The following is a 23,852-nucleotide window of genomic DNA, read 5'->3' on the forward strand; positions in this document are numbered from 1 at the left end:
CTATCTGAAGCACTTTAGATGGCCTTAACTATCATCAACCAATATATTTTTTTAGATAATAAAGTACATAATGAAACCTGAACTAAGATGGGTTTATTTTCTTTCATGCAGAGAAATTGTCTACAATCCCAGAGTGAAAAAGACTTCCATCTATGATGATGACAGATTTTACAGGAGAGCATATGGTAATGTTGGGCTTTACTTGAATAAAGTTTTTAAATGGAAAAATCTCATAAAGACTAATACTTACACTGCAGTAGTTTCCAAATATGCCAACTGCTGTAACAAACGCTAGCTGAATTTGCAGCTGAAGAATCTTACAATCCAAACAGAAAGACTGGAGGAAGGGAAAGAGGGATTGTTTTCACCTCTAACAGTAATTAAAAAAAAAATCAAAATAGCAATTTTAAAGGCTGCCAGAATAAACACCCTTGAATACTGTATTTATATATAGGCAATCCTACTTTTAAAGGTTACCCCATGTTTACTATACTGCAGCTAGTGACAGTCAGTGGTAGACTGAAGAGTTATTAGGAAAATAGAAGGTTATGATAAGCTTAATTTTTCAGTTGCATGGAAACCACTTCCTGGTATAATACTTACCAGTTAACCAGTCATATGAATTGAAAAATTGTCTTAGCTGAAACCAGAGACCTCAGTCTACTCTCATGAAAGTTGGTTGCATGGGCTTTTTTTTCCTCCTGTTCCTGGATGACAGTGGCTTGCTTATTCTGTCATCCATTCCACAATTTCCATGTGGCAAGTGCTTGCAAGGACAAACAAACAATTGGAGAGAAATTTAGGGACCAGAATTTAGCGACTGACATCTGTGAGAGGCTTTACAAGCAGCTGGATTAGTACAGACCATCAAGAGATAGTCTGTATCAATGAGCAGTTTGTTTATAACCACTGTTAAATCACTCTAATACAATAGGTTTTCTTCATGTAGGTGATGTATGGAGGTCTGTGACTACACTGACAAAGTATTCTTAATTTGTAGTGGTTACAACTACAGCATGAACTAAGCCTGAGGAAACTAATGGAGGGTTCAGAGTACCAAGAGGAACTGAAGTATGACTTCAATATAAAAGGGGAACTGAGGCATCTGGATACAAATGAGTCCTTTGTTTTCAATTATTATAAGAATGCACATGAGCAGAATCATAAACGCTATCAAGTTTTGGGACATTTGATTACGCAGTATGTTTATGAGCTCCTGGAAAGAGTTTGCATGCTTCAGAAAGTTTATATTCCTACTGATGCTGCAGAGAATGAACCAAGAAGCTTCTTTTTCATGAGCAAGAATGCACTAACAAGTTCCTGTAGCCTAATTGTCCTTCTTCAAGACCGTGGAGTTTTCCGCGCTGGACAGTGGGGGCAAAAGACAACTGTCAGCGAGGGCCTGGGGCATGGAACACAAATACCATTCATCAAAATGGCCCTTGAAAGCCACAGCGAAGTGATCGTACTGAATCCCAATGACAACTTTGTTGATCTGAATACTGAAAAGGAGAAGTTAAGCTTTTCTGCCAGGGAAGAAGCACCAACTTCTGTGCAGTCTGTTTGGTGGCTCTCCAAGAGGTGCAGCAGCAGCCCTGAGGAACATACCATGTATGTATGGGATCATTTCATTTCAAAGAGCGCAACAAAGCATGTGGCCTTCATTGCCCATGGCTATGGTGGCTTGGTGTTTGTCGATCTGCTAGTGCAGAGAAAATGGGAGGTAATGAATAAAGTGTACTCTGTGGCATTCATCGACTCCGTACACAACACACGGCACCAGACTAGAAGCAATCCACAAATACAAGAATGGATACAGAAATACTGCCGTGAGTGGGTGTCAGACAGTAAGCCTCTAGATAAAGCTGTGGCCTCTCTCCTGAAAGTAAACTGTCCTACTGTCTCTGCTGGTACTGAAAAGTACGGTTTAGCACCCTCCTGCTGCTTACATGCCATCTTTAAGTACCTGAAGAGCATGTTGAAAGCTAAGACCACAACAGCCTCTAGGCGTTCACCAGTTGCAACCAGAAGCAGCACAAGTAAGAAGAAAGGCAATGTATAAAGGTATGCTGATTTATTCTAGATAGTGGTTTCTTCCTTTCATAACTGCCCCTGCACCTTGCAGTCATCTAAGGTGCTTCACCTCACTGTGGAGCAACTTACAGTTCTAAGTTTGAAGCTAGCCTGTTTGTTTTTGAGAAACACATAAATACAAATTAACTATTAGGAAAGAAGTGCATTGTTGAATGCTTTAAGCCACAACCCTTCAGGTAGCTGTGAAATTTAAAGTTGCACAAAATAAAGATGTTAAGGTATATCTGCTGTCATCTGTATCTTTTTTTTTTAATAACCATTCTGCAGTTATGGCTCTATAATCAGACTAAACTATCAGGAAAACACTTCTTAAGCACACAGCTTTCCTTAAAAGCACAAAGCATATAAAGGATCTTCTTCCTCCCCACTATCATATAGTGTTTAAAATCTTTCAAGAGCTGGAACATCCACCTTCCTCCTTGAAGCATTTACTGCTAAGTTGAATGATACTTCAGGGAACTACATACTACTACCTTCTCTCCAGTCAGAGATGGTGTGCCCAAACATGATACAGTGAGCTGAAGTAACTTATGTTTTAAAGCCAGGTAAACCAGTGATATTACTGGGCATGAGCTGCAATAGAAATACAATACTCCAGCAACCTGCAATTACTCAACTGATGCAAAAGAACAACATTTCTGTTTTCTTTCAGCTGTTTAATTTTAGACAGAGGTGGGGAATAGAGACAGTTTTTAAATGTCCATACTCAAGGTTTGCAAATTATACAATTTATAAATAACCTTTAAAGCAAATATGAACAAAACAGTTGTTATGAATTTCCAGCTTAATCCTCTGGGAATTAAAAGTGCTCAGTGCCTGCAAAAGAGCTTTGAATGATGACAAAATCCTACACCTGTCCTACACCTTCAGTTCCCATCTCAGTCAAAAAAATAGTTGAACAGTAATACTGGGTGCCAGAGGAAGGAAAAAAGCATCAACTTGCCTTTTGTGTAATACTGTTTGAAAAAGCTTCTGTCCTGTTCTATGGTAGTTGGTAAATGTGTAAAATTCAGTTGGAAAGGCACAGTCAATTGAATGCTCTTGAGAGCAAGCACACCTTTTAAATATAGATTTACTGTTATTGAATCTGAATGAAAATGGTACTAAACAGTCAATAGACTATCCAGTGCTTTAGTTCACTTAATAAAGTTGCACTGGAGATGCTGTCACTGAGGATGCATGCAATCTGCCTGGTTTTTAGGTGCTGGTCAGCACACAACTCGAAGAATAGTCACTTGTGTGAACTCTATGCATGAACATGTAGCTTTATTTATGAGAAATACAAGGTGACAGAATGTCTGTCTTCGGAAGGAGACCAATATGATCCTTCAACATAAACGTTCAAACTGTCGCACGCTGTCAGAGGTGGCTAAAAATACTTGAAGAAAAAGAGGGATCAAGAACATCAGCCATTTCTGTAATTCTTTATCTCAGGTCAAGTCATTAAATTCCTTGGTAGAGAAGGTCATATTTAGGAATGTTCTTAGGGTCAATAGGACTTCTCACAATGAGCTTTCCGCGCATTGCTCCACGGTAAATCACTTCAATCAGATCTATAAAGTCTTGCTTTGTTTTGAAGCTTCCTACAAATTTGGTATGATCTGGAGACCTAAATGTAAGCATAAGATAAAGGTAGAATTGTGAGGTTAAAGTGTTCAAAGTGAAAACATTTAAAGACAAGAAAATATGTATAATGAAATCAGGGGTTCTGATTCGGTCATTCTGAAAGAATGAACTGCACTGGTAATGGCATAACCAGGTCAGGAGTATGCTGGACCTCCAAAGTCCAAAAAGGCGCAGTGTCGTGTCTAAGACTCTAACCATACTATTTTTTGCAGTCAGGTGCGTTTCACAGCTGACACCTACTTATTGCATCAGAGCGTATTTCAAAATATTTTGTTCTTCTGCATTCCTACAGAGTTCTCAATGTAGATGCTAGTAACAACTTCATAATTTTCAAACATTACCTTCCCCAGGCATGGTAACATAAAGACTGATAATTCTTACAGACATAACAGATAATGCCAGGTAGGATGACATACCCATAATCAACCTTCATGTGTTGTCCATTGAAGAAAAATACAGTAGATGGAATATAACTGATGTCAAAATACTGAGTGTACACTGGAACCTTGCTCACATCCACCAGGTAAATTACTGCCATTCTACTTAGGTCATGAGCTGTCTTTGCAAGCTGAAAAAGGGAAGATAGATGACAAATGGATTGAGACACAAGAGGAAAAAGGGGTGGCAAGCTTTATAAAGCACATTTCCCTTATGTCTTATCGGTTCAAGAAGGGCTAGAATATCGCATCACTTTGTACACCCACTACAATAACATAAACATTTGCTTAATTTTCAAACCATTTTATGAATATAGTACAGGGTGTTCCAAAATTATGGACTCAATTTTAAATCACTCTATCTCTGAAATTGGGTCCATCTTTTTGAAACACCCTATATTATTTCATTTTACATTTCATTGTCACCAAAATTTTTATGAGAAACATGATTATCCAAGCAAAACGAATTACATTCTCTTGTATGCAACACGTATACTAGTAGACTTTATTTAAAAAAAAATGCTCTTACGATATCATCGAGCTGCAGACAAACAGCATCGTTATCTCTTCCAAACCGGAGAACCAAAACCTTCTCGGCCACGCTTTTTATTGCCTGATCCACCTCCCTCTTACAGGTCAGTTTGGGCAGCAGAAAACTCATCCCGACAGACCACAGCTTCCCCTAATATCCCTACCTGATGGTTAGAAAAAAACAAAAAACCAAAACCAAATCCAAACCAAACAACAACAACAAAAAAACACCTCCGTCAAAAATCATATAAATTTCTCCATGCTATTAAAAAAAAAAAAAAAAGGAGAAATGACCGAGCAGCACAGCGGGCTGACAAACCCCTCGGGCTCCAGCGCCGGCCCAGCGGGCCGGCAGGGCCCAGGTGCCGCCCCCCTGCGCCAGCCCTAGCTGCGCTCAGCCCGCAGAGCCTCGCTCCCCTCAGGGGCAGCGGCAAGGCCTCACCGGCAGCCCCTCTCAGGGCACGGAGCCTCGCCGCAGGGCCCTGGTGCAGAACGTACCCCGCGGAGCCCTGCTGTTGGGGGACGAGCGAGACCCGGAACCTCCACCATGCAGCCGCGGAACCCCGAGGACAGCCAACGTACACGGCGCCGCGCCCGGACAGGAAGGCGCGGCGGATCGGCCCCTCCCTGCGCATGCGCAGGCTGCTCGCTGAGGTGAGGCGGGGATGGTGGTGGCGTTGGTGCCGCTACAGGGTGGCCGTTAGTTGCGTGTGCCGCCCCCAAGCGTCCGGCTGCTCCTTTCCCGGGTGGGACGAGACGGAGGCCAGGCGGGCTGAAGCGCGGCCGGAGCTCGGGCAAGTTGCGGTCGCAGCTGCTGGAGGGGGAGGCCTCTCCCGCCTCGTGCTTTCCGCCACCGGGGGTACCGGCGAGAGATTCGCTCACCTCCTCGTCCCGCCGGTGGCTCCCGGTGACCTTGGGAGCGCCCTGTCGCCTCCCCGCCGTGCCGCACAGCCCGGCTTTCCTCGGCGGGTGCGGGTCGGGCCCGCGGCGAGGTGCTCCGGAGGCCGCGCTCCCCCGCCAGGCCCCGCCGCATTCTGGGTGTGCAGGCCGTGCCGGTGTCCCCGGGAGGGCTGTGGGGCGCAGCGCGGGGCGTTGAGGTGTTCCCGAGCTTGTCGTGGTTCGGTTCAGTTGCGGGCTGGTTTAAAAGTCGTTAAGGAGCCGGTAGTGCCGCCCTCCCGGGAAGAGCCGCGTCGTTGCTCACCCTGCTCTGGTCCGCTCCCCACAAGGCCTTTCGGCCCACGGCTGTACAGCGGCCAGGCCTGCGGACAGCCACGCGTGGGCCTCTGTGCTGGGGGAGGCAGACGAATTATTCTGTCTCTGAAATAACAGTGAAGTGCTTTCTGTGCCTGGGATTAGTTACAGTGAAGTCCTGCTGAAAAAAAAAATCATAAATCAGTCCTATAAATCTAGGTTCTTCGAAGAGATTTAGAGCAACTCTTGCAGTAGTAACATGGCATGTTGGACACTGAAAGGCAACTTGGCTTTTATCAAAAGCTGTTACCAAGTGTTGAGGTTGTGTAAATCTGCCTTTCCACTATTGACTTAATTGGAGGTCCAGTAATGTAAGTTAATTGAGGAACTGATCACTTGATTTCTCCAAGTTGGACAACATACTTTTTTGATTATTACTTTTGACACTGTGTTGAATGCTTAAATGTAAAATTGTGAACACCTCTATTGTAGCACTTATGAATTTGCTCTTAACTTCACACTATTAAGTTAGTTGAGTTTTTTTGTTAATTTATCTTAATAGCAATAGAAAATGGAAGGTCAAGCACAAATTTGACCAATTACAGTGTCATAAAATGTATACCAGTTCATAGAATGTAATTACAGTATCATAAAATGTATGCCAGTTCATAGAATGTTTCCTAATAATATACTGCTTTTTCTGTGGATCTTCATCTGGGCTTGTAAATGTGTGTATATATATAAATATATAGGTTTTTTTAGTGTTGCGTATGTGTATATATAAAAATATATAGGGTTTTTTAGTGTTGCGTATGTGTATATATATAAGTATATATACACATACGCAACACTTAAAATTAGATTTAACTTGTTCTGTATATCAAAATGTTTTCAGGTGGTAAGTTATTAGGGAGATTATGAATTTTGCTTTCAAGATTTGGAGCTAATATTTACATTTTGGCTAAATCATGTTTTCTCAAACATTGAAATGGCACTGATTTTACTTAAGTAAGTTTGCATAGGACAAGGAAAATATTATACATTCTTTAGTGGTTTTCTTTCTGCAGACCTTTTACATTTAAATGGAAGTGTGTATTAAATTAATGGGACTGTGGGTTTCATGTTCTCAGCTTTATGTGCCAACATCAACTTTACAGGAAATTTAGCAAAAAGAAAAGAGATGGTCTCTTCCTATACTAGTTGTTTTCTTCTTCCATCTCCTCTTTCTAGGTGTCCAGTGAATTGGGCATGGAAAGTCATTTGAGTGGGATGACAAGTAGCTTTTTTTTTCTCCTTTCTTCACCTCCTGGTTCACTGTCCCTAAGATCAGTGCTCTGATTTTGCTCATGAAGTAGCCATGTGAATGCCTGAACTGCTGAGGGAGCCAGGAACAAGGGGCTCAGGGGACATCAGAGTGCCTTCAATGGCAGTAGTGTTGGCTTAGCAAAACTATAGCGTTGGTAGTTCCAGTGACCTGCAATGTGGAAAGGCATAGACGTGGAAAAACTATAGTACTGAAGTTTGCAAATGGAGCTTTCCCAAAATACAATGGTAAGAACAAAAATGTGATACAGAGTTGTTCCAGAAGATGTTGCAAGATGAAGCATCTTTACCATTTTCACAGTGTAGATAAATTAGGTAGGCACCTCCGGATGTGGATAAAAATATTTTTTGACTCCATGCAGCATTTTGCTTGCTTTGACTGTGAAGGTTCTTACTTGTCAACAAATGTCCAGAGGAGGCCACAGAAATGATCGGAGGGCTGGAACACCTCTCCTATGAGGACAGGCTGAGAGAATTGGGGTGGTTCAGACTGGAGAAGAGAAGGCTCCAGGGAGACCTTATTTGTGGCCTTTCAGTACTTAAAAGGAGCCTATAAGAAGGATGGGACAGACTTTTTAGCACCTTTGAAAGTCCCTTCCAGCCCAAACTGTTCTATGATTCTAATTTACATAGATCTCAGAAAACACTTGCAGGTTGTTTGACCACATTTTGAATTGCAGTGAGTGTAGCAGTTTTAAGCAGCAGAGCTAACTATGTGTATTCACAGCAGTGCCACATACACTGTTTTATTTAGAAAATAGTAGAAAATAGTGGAAGCAGGAAATTCTGATATTCTCCAAGAAGTAAGTTATTGTCTGTCAGTGTTACTAAAGGTGAAAATCTGTGTGTTTTCTTTATGGTTTCTGACAAGTTTTTTTTTCCCTCTTATAGGTGTTTTGCAGATAAGTGTTTGAACACAGCACATGTCTAAGTATGCAGTCTGCTAATATGCTTCTCAAAAAAATTGTAAGAAGTTCTGTCCTTCCATTTGCTGCAAAACATGGGATGAAAAAGGATTTCTTTCTACTCACTAGAACTTTGAGTTTATCACCTTGCCTGAAGCAGGACAATTCATGCAATCCCTCAGAAAAACTAGATTTAGATGCGTGGAAGAAGGTAATGAAGTCTGGGTTGCAAGAAGAAGTCAATGAGACGGTCTCTGAGCATAAGGAGCTTTCCACTTTGGCTGCTGCACGTGAGATTTTGGAGATGTGGAGACTAGCTGGCAGATCAGTTCCAGAAAATATCAGTGAAGAACAGCTAAAGACCTTTATGGAATGTCCTTCCAAGTCGGCAAAAAAGAAGTATTTAAAATATTTGCATCTCAAAGAACTCTACAAGAAAAATGAGAAAAGAAAGATGGAGGAGAAAAGGGAAAGGAGGCTGGAATCACAAGAGCAAGCTTCAAAACCGGACGAGACCAAAAGGAATTCATTCATATGTTTGTGGGCCAACAGTATGGACAGAGCATACAGTTGGAGGGTTGCTCAGTCTATGGTCTTCGGCCAACCTCTAGTATTTGACATGTCTTATGAAAAAGATATGTCCATCCGAGAAGTTGCAAACACAGTGAGACAGATAGTGTTAAGCGAAGGCTGCAATCGAAAATCCACAGATCCCTTCCACATCCACTTCTGTAACTTGAAAGATGACAGCCTCTATCATAGGGAATTTATCAAGCATTATAGCAAGGCATGGGACAAATTGCTCGTCACTGTAACAGACCAGTGCTACACAGAAATCTTTCCAAAGGAGAAGCTGATTTATCTGACTGCTGATTCTCCCAAAGTAATGAAAACATTCGATCATGACAAAATCTATATTGTCGGGTCAATGGTTGACAAGAGCATAAAAACAGGAGTGTCTTTAGCACGGGCAAAGCGATTGGGGCTGGAGACCGCGGCCCTTCCATTGGAGAAGTACTTGCTTTGGAATACTGGTGCCAAAAATCTCACACTCGATCAAATGATGCATATTTTATTAACCTTGAAAGATACTGGAGACTGGAAGAAGGCTCTGGAATTTGTTCCAAAAAGGAAATATTGTGGCTTTGTAAGCAAGCCGGTGCATGAACTGAAAAAAACCTTAAACTTGATCAACACACTTAAACTTGGAAAGAGACAGGAAGAAGTACGGAAGCAATTTGCCAAGAACTACTCAAAGAAGTTAACGCAAAAGTAGAGTGATGGAGAAGAGGATGATTTATTATGAGCAAACAGTGCTCTTGAATGCTCCAGTTTCTTGGGACTCTTGGAACTCTATTGAGCTCTTTATGTCTAAACATGACTTTGTTGGTTAATTTTGACCATTGTTAGGGATTTTTTTTAATACCTTAGTATTCCAACCGTTTGAGTTTATTCAGACATTATTGAAATTATGTAAGAGAAATTAGATAATTGGTTCTAAAAAACTACTCCACACAAAGAATATCAGTCTATTTAGTTGAATCATGCTGGGATGAGGGTGACTGTAACTGAATGCAAAGGTGGTTCTTCAGAGAATACCTCAGTGGTTTGAGTTTGGAGGTGAAGGCCATCCACATTCTTACTCTAAAAGGTTAGCTAAGAAGAAACAAAATAGACATTTCCCCATGACTTCCTGAATCCTCTTTTGGTGCGTAGGTGAATTGACTTTTGATAGTTGAACTAAAAGCAAATGGTTAAAGCCCAGCATGAGTTTGGGGAGTTGCATGATTTGTTTCCGGGTGTTCTGTCTGGCATGAATCAAGTACCTGTTTGGAAGGAATAATCCAAATTTTCTTGGCTCTTTCTTGCAAAAAAATATCTTATGCACTTTTGTGCAAGACAAAATGTCTGTGTTTTCAGTTCATGTAACATAGATTTCCCAAAGTGCTAGAACTTTGGAGGTGATGTACAGTCCTATTGGTCAATAGTTAGAGGAGCGGAGAGCCTTGTAACGTTTCTTGCTGCTGAAAAAATATTGATTGTGCTCTCTGTGAAAGCCTGTGTTCAGGCTGCAGAGCTACAATGGCCATGTTGTTAAGTGCAGTTCTTACTGCTGTCTGCAGGAGGAGGGATTTCTTGGTGCCTTTACAGGCACTTAAATCTTTTTTATTTAGTCTAGTTGACTGCCCTGATGCTTAAAGTTAGTGATGGCAGATGGTGGGTTTTGTCCTGAAAATTCAAAAACTATTGAGTGTGGAACGTAATTTTGAAGAGCAGGCTCCAAATGTACTTGGGGTTAGTGATGATCTGTTCCCTATTGCGAGGAGGGGTTGGAAGGCAGAGGATGCGCTACCCCAGTCCTGCCCTTCACCGCCTGGGAAGTGCGGGGGCCTCCAGCTGTGGAGAACTCCTCCTTGCTTTGGAGAAACACCTGCTGGGCTGGGTGAGGTTGGACAGCACGCGGAGCTTCATCCCGGGGTTTGAGGAGGAGCCTCCCGGTGTCATGTTGAGCCCTGAGCTGCAAGGACTGGCTGCGTGGGAGTGTGGCTGCCATGTTCAAACAGCCCTTCTTTTTCCTCATGTGGAGACAACATGGAGCTGTGCGCTGCTGGGCTGTGCTTCCTGTTATTTGCTGTTTCTCCTTAAAAATGGCCTCTTCTGATCTGGGAACTGGCTTTTGCTTTGGGGAGGGGAAAAAAATGACATAATTGCTTGCTTGAGCTCAGGTTGGTGAAACATTAAAGGCCAAGTCATATGAGGAGTGGCTGAGAGACTGGGGCTGTTTATCGCAGAGAAGAGGAGCTGAGGAGAGACCTTATCGCTGTCTACAACTACCTGAAAGGAGGTCATAGCATGGAGGGTGTTGGTCTCATCCTGTCACTTGCTACTTGGGAGAAGAGACAAAATGGCCTCAAGTTGCAGCAGGGGAGGTTCAGATTGGATATTAGGAAAAAATTCTTCAAGGAGAGGGTTGTCAGGCATTGGAACAGGCTGCCCAGGGAAATGGTGGAATCACCATCCCTGGGGGTGTTTAACAGACGCAGAGACAAGGTTCTTAGGGACATGGTTTAGTGCCAGAGTTAGGTTATATATATATATATATATATATATAAAAATATAAAAATACTCGGTGACCCTGAGAGTCTCTTCCAACTGAAATTACTCTGATTCCATAAACCGCCAGCGAGCGCGACAGCTCCCAGCGCTGCCTGCGGACGCGGGTCGCCTGAGCATCAGTGACGTGGGGGGGGGTTCTGCGTGTGACGTCTGAGGGGCGCGGCGGAGTGACGTTGAGCCTCCAGCCCCAACCCCGCGGAAAGGTCCCCGCGTGCGCAGCGCCGCATCGCTCGCCCTGCGCGCCCGGGCCTACTCGCGTCATTCCCGCTGCGCCGTGTGGAAGGCGGGGCCGGCCTGGCCGCTCTAGCCTCCGCCCGCGCTTTCTCTATGGTCGGGGGGAGGGCCGAGGGAGGGAAGCGCCGCGGCGAGGCGACGCGCATGCGCGGCGCGGGAGGTGGAGGCGGGGGAAGATGGCGGACGGCAGAGCTGAGGGGAAGAAGGCGAAGCGGCCGCAGCCCGGAGGAGGTGAACATGTAGCGCCTCTCGCCGCGTAGCTGCGGGGTGGGCAGGGGGCCTGGGCCGGTCGCCCAGGGGTGGGAGGGGTCCAGGAGTGGCGTCCCCGGCCAGGCAGGCCTGGGCTGGGCCATGGCCGGCCCTGCGGGGAGAGCGGGCGGCCCGGGCCTGGACGGGCTGCGCTGGAGGAGAGGCCGAGTCTGGGCCCGCTGTTCTCACGCCTGAGGATTAGCCTCAGCCTTACAGGAGCTTTTTTAAAAAATATATAACGGCTTTTCCTTGTCCACCTAAATGCGTTCACTCTCTGTAAAAAAAAAAAAAAAACGGAATATTTTTGCCGTGTATTGAGAGAAATTTGACTGTTGCTTCTGGTAAGGACGAAGATAATGCCGTAAAGATTAGCTGTTAGCAGCTGTGGTACCTTTTTTAAAATGGGTACAGTGAGTGTTCCTTACCTGCTGTTTTAAGCATTCTAGGTTTTTTGCTTGGCAGCAATTTGCAAGTTTTCTGTTTGGTTTTATCTTGTTTATATTATGACTGGACATTCCTGTCATCCTCTGTACTACTTATTATCAGTTCTCCCACATTTTTTAATCGTATATTTCATTACTTCTTTCTTTCTCTGACTTAAAATTGAGAAGACATTGCCTTTGCAAAGATGAAGCTTCCCTTTTTTTTTTTTTTAAGTGTATCTCTAGGCAGAGGGCATTTCTTTGATCTGTTGAAAGGTTAAATCACGCTTGTAAACCAATTAGGATAGACTCAGCTGTGAATATTATTTCTGATAATCACTAAAATATGAACAGTTGCCTGTGGACTTGATTTTAGGTAGTTGCTTGATTCTTAGTTCTCTGGTTTTTGGTTGGGTTTTTTTTGGTCGGTTGGGTTGGGGTTTTGGAGGTTTTTTTGGAGATTTTTTTGTATGTGTGTTGTTGGTTGGTTGGTTTGTTTGGGGGTTTTTTTGTACTAGTAATACGGTAACTGGACAGCATCAGTATATCAGTTATCCGTACTGTCTTGTGTACTGTTTGATGTGCTGGAAAATGATCTTAATGATTCACAGTACATTTATCCTAAGAAAGGATAGTTACTCCCTGATGATTTTTGAAAACAATTTAGAGTGTTCAGCTTTTGCCAAGATCAGTGGGGTTTACCTTGAAGTTAACTTACTTGTGACTGGTTTGTTCCCACCACCACCAATGGTCGCACTCCCAGGGGCAAGAGATCCTGAAGTGCTGTGCAACTAGTGCTGTCAGTATTGTCACTTAAACCACCTAGATAGTGGAAGTTGTCCACTTAATTAATCTTTATTAATACTCATGATAAAAACTAATCTGTGAAATAGGGCAGCTTTTTGGTACTGTGACTCATGAAAAGGGCCCTGGTCAGACTAGTTTTCAAAATAGTACTAGTGTTTTGCGTAGGCGAAGTGTGACCTCCTTGACATCGCTAGGAAATAATAAAAAAGCCTTAATGTCTTGAAAAATGTATACGCATTGGCATGGGAGATGGGAGAGACCTGTTTAATGGATAATATATGTCCGCATTTCTAACTGCTTCCTGCAGAAATAGAACAGCACAACATCTTGGTCCCCACCTACCACAATTGTCCTATGCTTTTTATACCTCCTTCAGGAATTAAGCGTATTTCTTTCAGCAGTCTACTCTTCATCCCAAGTGGAGCCTAGCAGAAGTAACATTCAGAATCCTGTGATGCTGGGAGGTAATTTTGAGAGAGAAGCTATCTAATATTTTGGTGAGAAAACAGATGTGGGTAGATTGCATTAGACTTCACCTCGTGACTAGCAATATTCTAAAATTTGCAGTCAAAAGAAGTTAGCTGTAGCGTAATTAGCTTCAAGCTAGCATTAGCTTAGGAAACTGGACTGGTCCAGTGTGCCCTGAGATATAGGCTGCTGTGGATTTTGTATCTTATAAAAAAGATGACTTTTAGGCCCATGGGCCTAACACTTTGAAGGCAAATGAATCTTCTACCTACCCTCAAATTACCTTACAGTCTCTAGTGTACCTAGACTGGACTTATAATTGAATATTCTGTGTAATGTGATTTCATGGCCTAGCTGTGAAGAGCTTCTCATAGCCTTGCAGACTGTTTTTTGGGAAACGGTGCTAAGACAGCAAGCAGTACCCAAGGCCACTTGTGTAAATTTTGCTTGATTCTCTTTCCTCCTTTGTTTGTTGCTTTTATATCTATATTTTCTGGGTCAAATTTCTAGTGGTATGGATTAGTACCATTTTTTAATAGAGTGAAACTGATGAAAGCGTTTGTGTGGGTTTTTTGTGTGTTTTGGTTTGGGTGGGGGGGTGGGGGCGATCTGCCATGTTTCCGAAGGTGAATAATAAATCCGTTTTTGTTCCAGTCATTTATTATCTTGATGGCTAGAAAGTGGGTTAGAAAGGGTATGTTCTGCTGCTTATGGTTTGTGAAATAGCAGAAAAAAAATATATATAGATGGTGTCCCTAGTTTTTATTTCTCCTGATGTTTGCTTCCCTTTTTTTTCCCCTTAGAGCTACAGTATTGTTGACTCCCAGTTCAGACTAGCTTCTCTACCATTGCTCTATCTGACTTAATAGCTTTTTGCTATTAAGAGAGCAGTACAAAGAGCTTTCTTCCCTGCTGGTCTCAATTTGCTGTGCTGTCCTGTTCTCTACTATGATATAATGAGGAACTGATGCTAACTCCAGTTTTTCTTATACAGATAGTATAAGCACTTCCCTGGCCATTCCCCAATGCATGGGGGTTTGTTGGTTGGCTTTTTCCTTCTGCTACTGCAGTGATTTGCTTATTGCAGCAGCAGAGAAATGTATTTTTGCTGAAGCATTTACTATGTTCAGTATGAGTTTTCCAAGGACGCCTTTGTCTCTTGGTGTAGCTGAAGAAGCTGAGCGTATAGGAATGAAAATGTGATTTGAGTGTTTTTTCTCTGTGGATCATTGTTCAGCTGCTATGTTTTCCATGACTTTATACAAAACCAGAAAAGATGAAATCTATATATATGTTTTTCTAGTGCTGGTTCCTTCCTCAAGCAGAGCTGGGCAGATTTATTACAGATGAGATGTGGACAAGCAATGACTTGAAACATGATTGAGACAGCCGGCCTCACTGTAGTCACTTCCATGATTTTAGAGTTGTGCCAGACAAGCCTAGAGACTGGCGTCGACACGTGTTTGTAGAAATTGAGTAAAATTAATTTTAACTTAGATTATCTACTCTAGATTTGGAATTGGGATTCCAATTATGAGAGCTTATCTATGACAACTTAAAACCTTAAAAGATTTAGTCATCTACGTTTAATTTACTACATGAACTTTGACTTCCATACTAAATAAAGAGATGATGCTTCAAGATTGTTTTCCTGGCTCATACACAAGAAGTTCTTTACAAGTAGTGGAGTGCTTGCAGTTTCTTCTTCTCTTTGTGTTTTGCTGTCCACTAAATGTGCCTTGGTGGAAACTGCTGTCACTAAAATCACCTTACCTATTGCACCCAAAGTATAATGCTTTTTGAGGTTGCTGCTCCCATCAATCTGCTCAGTAAAAATAGCTCATCTTGGTAAGTTGTTTCGACTTCACCAGGACCTGAAGAAGAGGCAGAAAAACCTGTGAAAACTAAGACTGTTTCTTCCAGTAATGGAGGAGAAAGTTCGAGTCGCAGCGCAGAGAAACGGGCAGCTAATGAAGAAGCCGAAGACTTCAACACAAAGCCTGCTCCTGCCAAAATGTCCAAGTTTGGATTTGCCATAGGCAGTCAGACAGCAAAGAAGGCATCTGCAATATCCATCAAACTAGGAGCAAATGTAAGTTGTCTGGGGGCTTTTAATTTTAGGGCAAGTGTGGCAAAGGGGGAAGTACTTTGGGGAGGCTTCCTTGTAGATGGAAAGCCTTGAATTACATGGGGGTAACTTGGATAAAATTTGAGAAGGCATTGTAGGGCCAGCTAGTCATGCATGTGTAAGTACTTCAAGGTGATTAATACCAGGTCGCTTGTCTCAGGAAGCATAAGATGTGATTGAAATGAACTGTAGATCTGTGAACATACAGAATAATTTGGTAATGATATTTGATAAGTCTGAAATAATTTCCTGAGGGAAATAAGCAGACTTGTTAAACTGTTCAGGCTACTTTGAAATGGATGCTGGGAGCTTTATTGCATGGGATGCTTAAAGCTACAAGAAAGCAAGTACTGTCCTAGATGGCTTAATAGGTCATCTTCCCCTCCAAAGATCTTATTTTAGCGTGGGGAAGTATAGTTGATTTTCTATGACTTTGCCTGTTCTTTGCAAGGTCAGTACAATTCATTTATACTGCATGCATGAGATGAGGCTTCACTACATAGGTTTCTAAGAATTCTGATTCCCTTTGTTGTCCAGTACAAGGTATCCTTGTGCATGTTCAGATGTGAATCTGATGCTTCTCTTTACTACCAAAGTAGTCCTCTACTAGCTTGGGCAAGGACAAGCCAGATGCTGCCTCTCTATTTAATACAGTTCATTTACACTTCCCACATACCACTGTGATGGATACATTAAAAATCCTTGTCTGGATTAAATTCAAACAGTGATAGTGAAAGTCTTGCAGCTGCAATGCCAGCATTTTAGAGAACCGCAAAAGATGAAGAGAGTGGTCTCTTATTTTGAGATGGGAGGGAGATGCGGGCTGACAGCATTCTAGAGTATAAATGCAATCAGGTCAGCTCAGATTTTGGAAAAATTGACAAAGCTGCCTTCTCTGAGCCATTAGCAAGCTCTGTTTTCTCATGTAGAAAGATACTTCCAGTGGCAATAAATTTGGCTCAGGATTTCTGGCTTACTGAATTTAGTGGGTGACTGACAGTGCACCAGATTGGACAGTGCTGGAACTTACCTTGTTTCCTTTTAGTCATTTTTACTCCCTTAGTATGTTACCTGTTCCTGTGGAGCTGATGCTTTAAAAAATTGCACAATATTTATACATTATACCCTATTGGTGAGGACTAGCTGCAGACACTTGCATAAGGGCTCTGCTGCAGTATCAACTTTGAAACTATGAGTGTATATGAAATAATCACCAGTAAAGTCAAAATGGAGGAAGCACTTTATATGATTGATTTAAGTAATTGGTAGTAATGTAGAAGCAAACTGTTACTGGTGACTCAATACTTTCTTAGTGGTGTTGAAGTTAATTTTGGTATCTCTGCTGTGTTACATGTAACAGTTGCGACTTTGATAGCTTCTTATGCTTCAAACAGAGGAAGGTATTTATTGGAAATCAAAATAATACTTTTTAAAGGACGCTTATTAATCAGACCGTGTGATGCATGCTGATGCTAGTTTAAAAGTGTTGCATTGTTTTAAGCTAGAAAGCTGTTATCTTGTTAAAAGACAATAAAATAAACATATTCATCTTCCTGGCATTGACGGATAAGAATACTCCAGAAGAATAATGGAAACAGTGACATAGTAAAATTTTGAATACCACAACTTATTCAGATTCTGATTCAATTGTCCACGTCATGCACCAGTGGCTGCATAACCCTGCAGTGTGCTAGAAGGTTAAGACTTGTTTGTGAGGAATTGTAATATGAGAGGGCTCTGCTTGCTTTACAGAGTGTATCTTGCACAAATGAGCAGCCTTTTTCCTTAGAGAGAAACCTTTATCTGCTTGACTCAAACAAAGTGACACTTCCTCCTCATTGCCCCTTTCAGTGAAGATGTGTGACTTCATTTTATGAAAATACTTAAAATACCAAGGGTAGCTTTTTTTGAGTTAGAAGACTGACTTTACTTATGCATTTGTTTTTTTTCAGAAGCCTAAAGAGCCCGTTCCAACCCTTGCTCCAAAAACCCTTTCCGTAGCAGCAGCTTTCAATGAAGATGAAGATGTGAGTAATAAGCCAGTGGTAACACAATTTAAAGTACCATTGGTGTGGGTTAGAGGTAGGCAGAGAGACTGAGTCATTTAAGGTTCTATACATAAATGTCAGGGATTTTCAACCCGGAAACATCTCGTATTTCTATTTAAGAATATACAGCTTTGTAGCTCTGTGTTGGTTCAAGAAATCATTAAGGTGCTGATAACTTTTATCTGAAAATGATATGCACAACATAATTTGAATTGGTTGCTTTCTCTGAGCTTGATAGAGGGGAAGTGAAGAAAAGTTGTGCTGCTTCTAGTTTGCTAAACGTTTTATTGTCATATTACCACTCCTTCTTACACTGAGGTGAACAAAGGAATGTTATTTCTTTATATAACCTTGTAGAACCTCTGTTTTGCCCTAAGTCAGTTTACCTTCCTGTGGGGCTGTAGTCCGTATTTTATGTTGTCAGGCATTTGAAATGTTTGAAAGCCCAGCCATGCTTTAACCTCCTTTCTCTCTGTAGAGCGAACCAGAAGAAATGCCTCCAGAAGCCAAGATGCGCATGAAGAACATTGGAAGGTAAGTCGGCGTTTAGCTATGGTTTGGAGAAGGGTGGGTGCATGAGAATATCTCCTCCAGCACAGGTCAGATCTTGCAGGTGGTTTAGAAGTATAGGAAGATATAATAGGTTCAGGAGGTTTTTCTCCAGAAACAAGATAATTTTAATACTGATATTTTCAAATGTTTCAGCTGGAAGTTAAAAGTGGTACATTTACATTTGCACTTTGAATCTTACTTGCCTTCTTTCTGAGGAGGAAATTGATTCTATATGAAATAGAGGTCTCTTTTCTTCTTGGAAAAGGTAATAGGTGGGAGTTCCTGCTTGCTGCTAAACTTTGTATTTTTCTAGTTCTCCATTTTATAAATTGGCCTGAAGTAGGGTAGTCTGCTCAGATTTTTAAACTCCCGTGCAAGGGGAAGATGAGAATAATCTCTTTCAGAGAGACAAAGAATAAATGCTTGTCTACTTCTAAAACAAATATATAATTCTTATGCTTGAGGCTTCCCTTAAGTTAGGGATGAATTTTGAGCATATATATATTTTAAAGATGCTTATCATGATAGGCTGCTTTTAAAGTCAGTCCCCTGGAGGCTCACTACTCTTCAGTGGGTTTTTTGCTCCAGTAGTAAATTTGGATCCTCAATTTTGTAGGCCTTGCAACAAATTCTTCGCAGCTGGCAGCAGTTACTGCCGCTCCCACCTTCTGTGAGGCCCCATCTCATCGCTGTGTCTTGGCGTGTTACAGAGAGAATAGTTCTGTGGCCAAATTACAGTTACTGATAGTGAGGACTCCTAATGTAATGGAAAGAAATGTGTGGTAGTTTCTGGTGGGAGGTTGGACTTGAAACTGGTGTACTCAGGGTCATATTGCACAAACTGCTATAGTTGAGCTGACTTTTTCAACTCTTCTTGTTTTACTTTTCACAGAGATACACCAACCTCAGCAGGACCAAATTCCTTCAATAAAGGAAAGCATGGATTTTCTGACAACCAGAAGCTATGGGAACGAAATATAAAATCTCATCTTGGAAATGTCCATGACCATGAAAATAACTAAATGATATGGATTAAGAGTTGGGTGTTTGGGGGGAGGGGAGGGTGTAACATTAAAGGAACAGTTTCCTTTTTTAAGAATGGTATGACTATCTTTGGAGCCACTTTTTTAAGATTTTGAGTGGTACACTAATAACTGAGTTTGAAATTAGAGGTAATTTATGTTTTGTATACAGATTTCAAGGCGTTTGCTAATTTTGTAGTTCCATGTGATTAGTTTCAAAAGGTTACAGATAATAAAGAAATTAGAGTGGTACCTTTTTAAGATTTTTTTTTTTGGTCAGTAGTTAAGGTGGATAAAAAAGGTTACTGTCTCTTTAATCAGTTTAACATTGAATGCTCTTGCATTCTTATTTCTGGCTCCCTCTTCATAACAGGAGAAACAGTTGACTCCTAGGAATACTGCTAAAGAGAGTGAGCATTGTCTTGTGCTAGAAGTGTTACTGGACTATTAATTTGAATATAAACTTATGCAGGAAATAGTAGGAACCTGTTCTTGTTTGGTTTTTTTTTTTCTCCCTGCAGCCACCTTTTGTTAAGTCTCTGCAAACTAGGAATTATGTTTCTCTGAGTGGCTCTGGTTACTTAGCTCTAATTTTGTTTAAAACTTCATGTAGGATGTGTAACCCTCTGTGGCCTGTTGCATCCTAAGGAAATGGGCCTTGTCTGTATATTAGATACAGTCTGTAAAGAATATTCACTGCAAAAGGTAAATCAGTATTTTCACTGTGCTCCTCTTAAATCATTAGCCTTGAGTAGTGCTTGTTAGCATTTCCTCGTGGTACACAAAAGCCACCACCAAAAAGACAAGCTAATGTACATTAAGCTTCACGTTTGGTTGGAATATTTTTCTTTACTATGCCTAGAAGGAATAAAAGCCACACCAAAAATCAGTAACTCACCGCTTAAGTATGAAAAATCTCAGATGCACTTTCCCTGTCTTGCCATTTAAAACAAAATGCTTTGATGCCTGTGACTCAGTGGACACTATCAGGTTAAAGAAGAATACTGTATTTGCAGTCCTAATGCTTCTAACAAGTGTCAGCTTCAGAAATAAAACCTTTTCCTACCTGCCTGCATTTTGCATTTTCAACAGTGACATTAGTCTGGTCAATTTAATTGCCTAGCTTTCATACTGCACAACAGTGCTGTAGGATTTCAAACCTAGTAATGACTGTCTAAATTTCAGTCTAATTTAGATTGCATATTTTAAAAATGTTTTACTAGCAGAACTGGTTATACAGAAAGTTCTCACCAGCAGCAACACTCTCCCACCCCCCCAAGCACACATAAGGTTCTTTATAAACTCAAATACCTGATAATGTCGACCACTAAATTAATTGCATCCTGGAACTGGTCATGGAATTCAATATGTTAATTGCTTTCATCCTCCCTCTGAAACCTTTCTTCATGCTAAAGTTGAACCTGCAAGTGCAGAAAGGAAAGTGCATCTTGAAGTCTATTTTTTTTATTATTATTATGATTTTAGGAAAGCTCTGACCACTTAGACTTTTGAGTTTGTAAGTTCTAAAAAATATTTTTTTGTATTTTTGTATTGTATGTGTACTCTTTTTTCTTTTGAAGTCTGATGCAGTTGAATACCTGTAACTATTTTCTTTAAAAGCCTTGTTATAAACGTAACATAAAAACGTATACATTATTTTTTTTTTTCCATAGCAGAAACCTTTGGTTTATTTTAAAACAAAACACACTTTCAAAATTGACTTTTAGGACTTCCAAAACTGATTTGGGCATTACTGGAACTCGGCAAGGCAAAATGAAGCATTTACTTTTCACTTATTTTTATCACGTGGTTATGTTTGTTGAAATAAATACCTTTTAGATAGTGGTAATTCATAGTGAATACTATTTTATCTTGCTCCTTAGTAGTTACTTGATACTATCTCGGTCACTTTTATTAGGAAAAAGCAGAAGGGAACTTTGAGTAAGAAGAAGAGAATGATTTTGAGGTCTTTTTTAGTTAACCTGCCACCAATGATGTCTTCCGCATCTTTGGCTGAAGGAGACATGAATGTCAACAGAATTTCCTGGTACTTCAGAATCCTTTAGGAAGCTGCTAGGCAGAATAACCTAGGAAATAGCCTTCTATACAAGTGAGAGAGCAGAAATTATATTTACCTTACTTACTCCCATGGTCAATAAATGTAATCCTAGACCTTATGAGAAACTGCAGCAGCTTCTATGTCTCAGCTGAAGATGAGCAGAGATCCTGCCTTACTTGATGTATGAGTTCTGTTCCTTCTCAGTGCTTCACGGAAGTAAATCAATCAGGGTGGCCTAAATCCATGCAGGACTGAGTGCCTGACGAGTGATCTTGTAGCTACAAGGGTGTCTGCTGGTGTTTGGTTCTTTCCTGCAAGTGGCAGATATTAGTCTGAAAAGTATTGTCACAGTACATGTTAGGTAGAACTTCACTTGGAAGTTTAGCTTTTTATTAAAATAGTCATGATCTTCACATGCAGATAGTCTAGGGGAGTGGGGGGTGTGATTTTTGTTGTCGTTGTCCTTTTTCTAAGAATATTTAGCAATCCTAAAACTCAAGGTAAATTACCCAATTTAGCTCTCTGAAGTGCTTCCAGGAGATATGCTGAAACCTTAAGCTGCTTAGTATAGCAAGGTATGTATACCTATCAGTGGTTGAAACGTCTATCCGTTTAACTTGTGCAGTTTTACCTCTGAAGACTTATGCTTGCTTAGCAGTAAAGCTTTACTGAGCACCTGAGCAGCTTGCAAAGCATTGAAGACATTGGGTGAAGATTTTAGTTATCCAGTAACCTCCTCTGTGCTACCCTGCAGCTAGGCTGCTTTTGAGCCTGCTGGGTTGTGAATGGATCCAAACTCATCTAATGCTAACTATATTAAAATAATTTTTAAAAGCCCCTAGAACCAGTGCAGTCAGCTACTAGGGGCAGTGTTTCAGGCAGTCCTAGTTGTAACAGCTTACACACCTGATTTAATTCCTTTAAAAGCATCAGAGGTGCACTGTCCAGATTCTCAGAATCTCTATTTCATCGGCAAAAAGAAAGAAATATCCAACCAGCCTGTCTGTAAGGTAAACGGATGGATGCTATTTTAATTTAATGGGCTTACTCCCGTGCCGTAGATGACCCAATTGCAGCACTCAGCCAACTTTGACAGAATGAACTATCATGTCCTAACATGACCACCACAGCAGCAGCCACAGCTGCCTTCAGGCCTGTTGGGCTTGATCTCCGCGTCTGTCAGATGTGTAGAGCATCCCTTTGTCAGAACCCACACGACTGCGCTGAGCTTGGGGTGCTGGGCCTGGCTTTCCCAAAGCTTGCTTTCTGAGGAGACATGGAGGAAAAGTCAGCTTTTGAGATGACAGTGACTTCTGCCTCCTAAAGAGGCAAACTGAGGTTTTAAACTATTGGAAATGACTGGTGTAACTAGAACTCTTGCTAGACTGCTGTAAGAAGATAAATCTGTTTGAAGAAGCAACAATTTCAAGAGGGCTTTTTATCTGTGTAGTTAGTAGCCTTAAAAGGTGTTCTGCAAAAAGAGATTTTTAAAAATTAATTAGAAAATTATAAATTGAGGAATGCTGAGCAGTTCTGTCCTTAAGATACAGAAGGGAAGGTTACATTCTAAAATCACCATAATTTGTCTAGTTCCTCTGCCAAGAGACACTAGAACACCATAAAAATTGAACAACTAGCAATTCACTTTTTTAGTTTATCCTATCAACAGTTTCCTTATTTTTTCTATTAATGAAGGGATCTCCTACTGTTCTCTCATTTTGATGTACTGGCATCTTAAGAACTATATAGTGCTTACCTGGGAAAGCTGCTTATGTTTAATAATTTGGAGCTGTTGCCTCAGGGTAGATGCATAGTTTTCCATAGAATTAAAAACATGAACTGTTACACTTGAACTCTGTATATAGCGTGTTAAATTTCTGTTTATGAGCTTCCATTTAAAAGCCTGGAGTGGTGGGACTCTGAGCAAGATTTAGTTACCAAAGCAAACCTTTGAACTCTGCAGTGCATACTTTTTGCAGTATAGATACATATATGCTGGCTACTCTTTAGAGCGGGGAAGAGTGGCAGTGACTGTCACAGCTACCAGTTTGAGTATGTATTTTTTTGATTCAGTGGCATATAGTAAGATCTTTAGAAAGCTTTGCTAGTCTCATGACTTACTTCTTAAATTTGGTTCTTGGGATCGGATATCCTGATGAGACAGATGCACAAATAAAGTGTTTCTGGTTCTGTAGCAAGAGCTCCACTGAAACTTGATGTCATGAGCCTATGTTTGTTTTCTTTGGAGTACAAGCATATTAATTTAAGGTAATGCAAGTCATAATAAAAACGTAGTTATCCCTCCTTCCTCCCCCAGCTTTCCATAATTTGCGAACATACTAGTTGCACATAAAGTGTTGGCTGATGCTCAGTAGCTTGTTATAAAATGATAATTCTGCCTTTGCTTTTGTGAAAGTGTAACTGTGGCAGCCTTTTATGTTCATATGCACACCAGCCTCCACAATATAGAATTGCAGGCACTGAATAGAGCAGTGTAGCTTAAAGAGTAATTGTGAAACTAGCATAGATCTTTGGCTGTGCTTTGTTACTCAGATGCTTGTTTAACGCAGTCCTGTTCACATGTAAAATACAAGGCCCCAAGAAGAGCTTGGGCTACTACACATCTAAAAGCACTGCAG

General features: G+C 41.1%; 4 protein-coding genes across 9 annotated transcripts; 3 read left to right on the forward strand and 1 right to left on the reverse strand.

Annotated features, from left to right (window-relative positions):
• The first annotated feature begins 152 nt into the window (after positions 1 to 152).
• Positions 153 to 2,062, forward strand: LOC136000263 (putative protein ARB2BP). Its single transcript, XM_065654045.1, has 2 exons — positions 153 to 185; positions 1,001 to 2,062. The coding sequence occupies exons 1-2, from the start codon at positions 153 to 155 to the stop codon at positions 2,060 to 2,062; spliced, it is 1,095 nt and encodes a 364-aa protein (XP_065510117.1).
• A 1,281-nt stretch (positions 2,063 to 3,343) lies between these two features.
• On the reverse strand, positions 3,344 to 5,655 carry TXNL4B (thioredoxin like 4B). Of its 3 annotated transcripts, none has more exons than XM_065658492.1 (4): positions 5,571 to 5,655; positions 4,687 to 4,852; positions 4,137 to 4,288; positions 3,344 to 3,703 (listed from the first exon to the last, which is right to left on the reverse strand). In XM_065658492.1, exons 2-4 carry the CDS (start codon positions 4,816 to 4,818, stop codon positions 3,538 to 3,540), a joined length of 450 nt encoding a protein of 149 aa, XP_065514564.1. In that variant the 5' UTR covers positions 4,819 to 4,852; positions 5,571 to 5,655; the 3' UTR covers positions 3,344 to 3,537. The 3 variants fall into 3 exon arrangements, with proteins under 3 accessions (XP_065514564.1, XP_065514562.1, XP_065514563.1); XM_065658490.1 differs by lacking the exon at positions 5,571 to 5,655 and adding an exon at positions 5,187 to 5,272; XM_065658491.1 differs by lacking the exon at positions 5,571 to 5,655 and adding an exon at positions 5,131 to 5,215.
• Positions 5,322 to 10,966, forward strand: TRMT10C (tRNA methyltransferase 10C, mitochondrial RNase P subunit). Of its 3 annotated transcripts, none has more exons than XM_065658488.1 (2): positions 5,322 to 5,342; positions 8,094 to 10,966. In XM_065658488.1, the coding sequence occupies exon 2, from the start codon at positions 8,136 to 8,138 to the stop codon at positions 9,381 to 9,383; it is 1,248 nt and encodes a 415-aa protein (XP_065514560.1). In that variant the 5' UTR covers positions 5,322 to 5,342; positions 8,094 to 8,135; the 3' UTR covers positions 9,384 to 10,966. The 3 variants fall into 3 exon arrangements, with proteins under 3 accessions (XP_065514560.1, XP_065514559.1, XP_065514561.1); XM_065658487.1 differs by lacking the exon at positions 5,322 to 5,342 and adding an exon at positions 5,351 to 5,482; XM_065658489.1 differs by lacking the exon at positions 5,322 to 5,342 and adding an exon at positions 7,410 to 7,430.
• Positions 10,967 to 11,602: 636 nt separating this feature from the next.
• On the forward strand, positions 11,603 to 23,066 carry PCNP (PEST proteolytic signal containing nuclear protein). Of its 2 annotated transcripts, none has more exons than XM_065658422.1 (5): positions 11,603 to 11,689; positions 15,276 to 15,496; positions 17,485 to 17,559; positions 18,059 to 18,114; positions 19,025 to 23,066. In XM_065658422.1, the coding sequence occupies exons 1-5, from the start codon at positions 11,635 to 11,637 to the stop codon at positions 19,152 to 19,154; spliced, it is 537 nt and encodes a 178-aa protein (XP_065514494.1). In that variant the 5' UTR covers positions 11,603 to 11,634; the 3' UTR covers positions 19,155 to 23,066. The 2 variants fall into 2 exon arrangements, with proteins under 2 accessions (XP_065514494.1, XP_065514495.1); XM_065658423.1 differs by lacking the exon at positions 11,603 to 11,689 and adding an exon at positions 14,067 to 15,252 and having other exon boundaries at positions 15,328 to 15,496.
• The last annotated feature ends 786 nt before the right edge of the window (positions 23,067 to 23,852 follow it).

This window comes from Caloenas nicobarica, chromosome 1 (assembly GCF_036013445.1).
Source record: "Caloenas nicobarica isolate bCalNic1 chromosome 1, bCalNic1.hap1, whole genome shotgun sequence".
In the NCBI taxonomy this organism is placed as follows: Eukaryota; Metazoa; Chordata; class Aves; order Columbiformes; family Columbidae; genus Caloenas; species Caloenas nicobarica.

Bases quoted from the DNA above. Each gene is read 5' to 3' on its own strand.
- LOC136000263 (XM_065654045.1), top strand. From the start codon at position 153: ATGATGATGACAGATTTTACAGGAGAGCATATG. The intron at 186-1,000 runs GTAATGTTGGGC...CTTAATTTGTAG, and splicing joins ATTTTACAGGAGAGCATATG to TGGTTACAACTACAGCATGA.
- PCNP (XM_065658422.1), top strand. From the start codon at position 11,635: ATGGCGGACGGCAGAGCTGAGGGGAAGAAGGCGAAGCGGCCGCAGCCC. The intron at 11,690-15,275 runs GTGAACATGTAG...CGACTTCACCAG, and splicing joins GCGGCCGCAGCCCGGAGGAG to GACCTGAAGAAGAGGCAGAA. The intron at 17,560-18,058 runs GTGAGTAATAAG...TTCTCTCTGTAG, and splicing joins CTTTCAATGAAGATGAAGAT to AGCGAACCAGAAGAAATGCC.
- TRMT10C (XM_065658488.1), top strand. From the start codon at position 8,136: ATGCAGTCTGCTAATATGCTTCTCAAAAAAATTGTAAGAAGTTCTGTC.
- TXNL4B (XM_065658492.1), bottom strand. From the start codon at position 4,818: ATGAGTTTTCTGCTGCCCAAACTGACCTGTAAGAGGGAGGTGGATCAG. The intron at 4,289-4,686 runs GTAAGAGCATTT...TCCCTTTTTCAG, and splicing joins GTCTGCAGCTCGATGATATC to CTTGCAAAGACAGCTCATGA. The intron at 3,704-4,136 runs GTATGTCATCCT...GCTTACATTTAG, and splicing joins CACATGAAGGTTGATTATGG to GTCTCCAGATCATACCAAAT.